Below are 5,629 nucleotides of genomic sequence, written 5' to 3'. Positions count from 1 at the left end.
GTAAATGTTTGGGAGTACACATTGTACATTGCCTGTGAAAAGTATTTCATTCTGAGTGCTTCACCACCTGGATCCATGTATCTTATAAGCCATAACATTAAGGGGTACATATATGTTAGTTGGGCGCCCACTAAGCTATTTGCTTAGTTTTACACGTCCCCTCGTGGGGCTCGCCACGCTTTGGGCTCGGTGGCTCTCTGCACTCGCCACACTCTATAAAGTCAACTCCATGCCGACATGGATAGTGGGGGTATGAGCGTACTAACTATAGTGGGTGCCCAACAAACATATAAGTACCCATTAAGCCACTTGCCTGATAATGTGTACTGTAGGTAATGCTACCAGGACAGCTCTCGCTGTGAAGGCATGGACTGCGCAAGGCATTTGAAAGTGTCTTAGTTTTTGGTCGTTAGCAATTAGGATACTTTTAAGGGACCAATTTATTATGAATCACATATTCAGTTCCATCTTGGCAGGATCTTATCACCAAGGAATCACATTGCAATATGCAATCCTAACCATGGGATGTTTCCCTGTGCAGGCCAAGGGGCAAGAGGCTCTGACAATGGGGATCCCAACTGCTGGTGCTCCGAAAGGGGGGCTCCCGACTCACAGGGGCTATTCTCCCTTGTGGGGGTCCAAGACCCCCATAGAGGAAGAGTAGAACCTGTAGTGAGCCACCAGAGCCGCAGCGTGGCGAGCACTGTGAGCCCGCGATGGGCCTCTTTGCGCTCGCCCCCCCTGTCGGAGCATTGGAAGTCCGGATACTGACTGTTGGAGGTGCATTCAACACCCGGGGAGGGTGCTGGGCATGCAGTGACTGCGCTGCATAGTGGCCACTTTCATGGGGAATACGTTGTCCTGAAAGGTGCAATGCGGGGTGACTGGCCGACGATCAAGATCCCAATGGTCAGTGTACCAACATTGGAATTCTGGTACTCCCAAGGTGGTGAGTGCAAAAAATGCCCCTTGTGGGCCCCCACAAGGAAGAATAGCCCCTGTTGGTCTGGATCCCAACTGTCAGGCAATTGAATGGTTGGGATGTCGTTATACTGGCTGCCAGGATCCCGACCGTCTGCTAGTCATCCGGCACCCGCAGTGAGTAACCCACCATTCCGAGATGGCTGAAGTCAAACCATTCCGGATATTGGTAATGTAGCAGCATTGCATCTCCCACAGAATTCTATGTGGAAATGCGTGCGTGCAAGACATGAGAGATCACAACAGGTATTAGAGATATCAGCTGAAGTCCCTTCAACTTCCAGAGAAATTTCATAATAGCCGCAAATATTGAATGATAAATGGACCTCTGGGTGCTGTAAATTGCTAGGTGGGGCCTCCATGGTTCAGACTTTTTTTTTTAATACTTCACACCGATGATCGATTAGATTGAGATCTGGGGAATATGTGAGCAAAGTCTACACCTTCAACTCTGTAATTTTCCTCAATATATTCCTGAACAATTGTTGCAGTTTGTCATTATTTTGACCTCAGGGAATAATGTTGCCATGGGATGGATTTGGTCTGCAACAATGTTTAGGTTTGTGGTACATAGATGAAAGCCCCATACACACTAAGCAATATTTTAATCTTTATAGATTATTTGTCAATTCAGAGTGATATTGTTTTTAATACACACACTCGTTTAGCCATCACAATTTGACCATTGTCAAAGTTGCCAAGATCTCCTTTTTCTGCTTCCAACACATGAGTGACTGACCACAAGTTCACATTGTGCTTAATATTTCCTACCCTTGACTGGTGCCATTGTTGCGAGCTAATCAATGTTATTCAGTTCACCTGTAAGTGGTTTTAATGCTCTGGCTGTGTGTGTATGTATTTGTGCCAGAGGCAAGCAGCACTCATTCCTGACCAGTTTTACCGGCGACACATAGGTTCATAAAACTTGCCCTTCCTAAGGTATGAAAACATGATGAGTTGATATATGTATTAGTAGAAAAGTGGTTTATTAATGTTAACAACATCCACTCAATGTCAGACCCCTGATTGAAAACCACCACGGTGGCTGAAACAGACATCGGACACAAGTTGTAATAGTTGTTAAGTATAGCTTTAGTTGAGACGAAACCACGACACACTGTAATAACCTGCTTTAATAAAGGATTCTTTATTAGACATAATGTACAAAGTTTCGGGTATATACAACTCAATCTCAAATGAGAGGTCTACCTTTGACCAAAACTTACAACATGCTTAATAAACAAGCCATTATTATTTTTTCCTCAAGTGCCACACAATTCACATACATATATTTTGACTTTATTGATTTTCTTGTTTTTGTTTTGTTTTTATAATGGCATTGTTTTCCTCCCTCAGACTCTGGAGCTGTCCCAACGTTATCCAGAATTGGCAAAAGGTATATATTGCAAATATCTGAAATGATTTTGGAGGCCAGAAAAACAAATATACTGTTAAGCTCCATATACACACTAAGTAATTAAGAAAAAAAGGTACTTATGTAATATCTGGGCTCCCGTTTTTCTTATGAGACCGCGTCCCCTCGCGGGGCTCGCTGCGCTCGCCACGCTTCGGGCACGGTGGCTCGCTGCGCTCGCCACACTATATAAAATCAACTCCGTGCGTAGTTGGATAGTAGGGGTATGAAAAAATGGGGTGCATTTAACATGGGAGCCCAGATAATACATAAGTACCGGAAAAAATATTGCTACTGTCTTCTTCTTCGAGATTCATGGTCCCAAAGGGATCACATCGGGGTTGTAGGTGAATCCAGAGGACCGGACACCAATCGGCTAAGTTCTTGGGACTCAGGATGCATGGTCCCTATCCCATATAATCCTGCCTCCCTGCTCAGCTCATCAGTTATGTTAACCAGTAGGCAGCAGGAAGCTAAAACAGTAGAAGACAAGTGATAACATACCAGTATATTCGCACATAAACAGAGTGAGAGAGACTAGTAACCAAGGTCACATATGTCACACATCAATAGGCCACTAGAATTCCTCAGGCCAACAATAAGGTGGGTGCCCTGTGGAAACCATGCACCTCCAAAGAAAGAGTCAACACAAGGAAAGTCTACCATAACTCTTGTTTTCTTCTTCAAGGTTCCACAGGGATAACGTCGGGGATGTCCCAAAGGAGTATTCACAGGCGGGGGGGTACTTGTCTGAGGAATGGATGTATCAAAGGCATAGAATCAAATTAATGTGTGGGCTTTGCACAATTGTTTCACGGAAGCCCCACGGCGTGCCACCCATGTCGATCCAACAGACCTGGTAGAATGTGCAGTAATAGCAGCAAGTGTGCAAAATGTAACTTGATCTTAAGCCTCCTTAATTACCAGTCGTATCCAGCAAGCCAAAGTTTTGCTTGCTGACTGGCCAACCACATTTGTAAAATCCATACAGAACAAACAATGCTTCAGATTTTCTTATTGAAGCAGTACATTCCACATAGTTTTAAGGCTTGAACCATATCTAGGGAATGTTCCATTAGAGATAAATCTCTGGAATTGAAAGCAGGAACCACAGTTTCCTGGTTCATATGGAACTTGGAGACCACCTTGGGTAGGTGGGTAGGTCTCATTTCTAGGACAGCCCTGTACATGTGAAAAATAAGAAAAGGAGACAGGCACAAAAGTGCACTAAGGTCAGATACATGTCTGGCTGATGCTATGGCAAGCAAAAAGACTGTCTTTTCAGTTCAAAAAGGTGTTTTCCTATAGCCTCCAGTACCACCGTTAAATCCCACGGGGTATTGGAGGAACATAAGGATGCTGAATATGTATTACACCTGAAAAAAAGTAGGTATATGAGGTAAAGAAGCTATTTTTCTTTACCTGTGTGTTATCCCTGTGGGAACCATGAACCTCGAAGAAAGTTAACAAAGGTAAGTCTACAAAAACTCCTCGTTTTCTCCCCTTCTGAGCAATATTGTTTATTATTTGCCCTCTGTTATCTTGCCTGAATAGATGAGGGAGCGCATCATAAATGAGGGCTGCAGCATGGCCCCCGCTCTCCCCCCTGCCGGCAATGGCAAGTGTGTCTGCACTTGCCGAAACTGCACAGAGTCCTATCATTACCTAGTGTGTACTTGACTTTAGCATTAGTTTATTTTACTTACATCCTTAATGCAAATATATATAAAATTGTAGCATGCTGCTTTGGCATATGTGCATAACTTACTTTTAACATGAAAATGTTATCTAAACCAGTGCACTACATTTTATGCATGTTTTTTTTCTTTAATGCATTGAAACTAAATGAAAAACCTCTGCAAAGAGATAATTGCATGGTAGAGGCTTTTTGGTACTTGTGTAGTTTCACGGCGCCACGGTCTGTTTACTATTTCTATGAAATTGGCAGCGTGCCATGTTTACTCTGTGTTATGGTGTGTACACACGGTCAGATGTGCCTTCAGATACTATCCACGATCCGATCAGATCGGATCGTGGATAGTATCTGAAGGCACATCCGATTTGCATACAAGTCTGACTATATAGTGCAGATCTGCACTATATAGTCAAGGCAGACAAGACTTTCTGCCTTGCGATACGTGAACGTGAATCGGATCGGGATCTGAAGGGTTAAAACCCTTGCGATCTGCATCCAATGCCGATCCGATGTTGACTATATCGTCAACATCGGAAGGCAAAAAGTACCGTGTGTACACACCATTAGAAAAGTTGCAGCTTGCCCAGCAGTCTGTTTACATTTACTTTGAAAAACTTGGCAGCTTTCCAGCTAGCGCGTGGGCTCAGTCAGTGTGTAGTTAAAGTATGAAACTTCGATACAATTGGTTAGGTAATCGCGATCAGATTCTATCTGTAGTAGACAACTATATGTATTTAAGGAGCAGCTGAGTATCAGGGTTGTCCAGTCCCCTGTGTGGTTTAGCAATATATACAGTTGGTGATACGTTAGCGCTCTACTTATGTTGTAATGTGTGCAGTGTTGAAGTTAGAGAACAAATGAGAGGAAGAAATAAGAAAAAATTTCAAATGTGCGTGGCGAGCGCAGCGTTACGCGTCCTATGACCTTTTCATACCCCCACTATCCACGTCGGCGTGGATTTGAATTTATAAAGTGTGGCGAGCCACTGAGCCCGAAGCGTGGCGAGCACACGCGGATACCTTCACAGGTATCCGCGTCCCCTCGCGGGCTTCACAGGTATCCGCGTCCCCACGCGGGGCTCGCCACGCTTCGGGCTCGGTGGCTCGCCACACTTTATAAAATCAACTCCACGCCGACGTGGAGAGTGGGGGTATGAAAAGGTCGTAGGACGCGTACCGCCGCCCCTCGCTGCCCTTGCCACGCTTCGGGTTGGCGTGGATAGTGGAATTAACAAGGTTGACAGCTGTTACGTCGACTAGTGTCAACGTAACCCTACTAAATTTAGAGGCTTTAGCGTCTAAATTTAGATGCCCCCATCTTAGCGGTTTGCAGGGAGTCTGGATTTAGACGTCTAAATTGCCGGGGTGTCCAGTTCAGGGAGTTTGGATTAATTGCCGGGGTGTCCAGTTCAGGGAGTCTGGATTTAGACGCTTTAGCGTCTAAATTGCCGCTTGTCAGCGGTGCGCAGGACTGCCTATTTCACTGTGGAACTACAAGTACCACAATGACCTGTCAGCGCTGGGCAGCGTGCGCTGATA

General features: G+C 44.8%; 1 protein-coding gene across 2 annotated transcripts in view; it reads left to right on the top strand.

Annotated features, from left to right (window-relative positions):
* The window catches only part of APBA3 (amyloid beta precursor protein binding family A member 3), a 50,845-nt gene that overhangs the window by 1,177 nt on the left and 44,039 nt on the right, over window positions 1-5,629 (top strand). For both annotated transcript variants that reach the window (XM_083179345.1, XM_083179346.1), the window contains exon 2: window positions 2,338-2,377. In XM_083179345.1, the coding sequence (XP_083035471.1) occupies window positions 2,338-2,377 (40 nt within the window). The remainder of the gene's footprint in view (window positions 1-2,337; window positions 2,378-5,629) is intronic.

This window comes from Crinia signifera, chromosome 1 (assembly GCF_055691185.1).
Source record: "Crinia signifera chromosome 1, ASM5569118v1, whole genome shotgun sequence".
Classification (NCBI taxonomy): Eukaryota; Metazoa; Chordata; class Amphibia; order Anura; family Myobatrachidae; genus Crinia; species Crinia signifera.
This window is presented reverse-complemented; position numbering and strand designations above follow the sequence as displayed.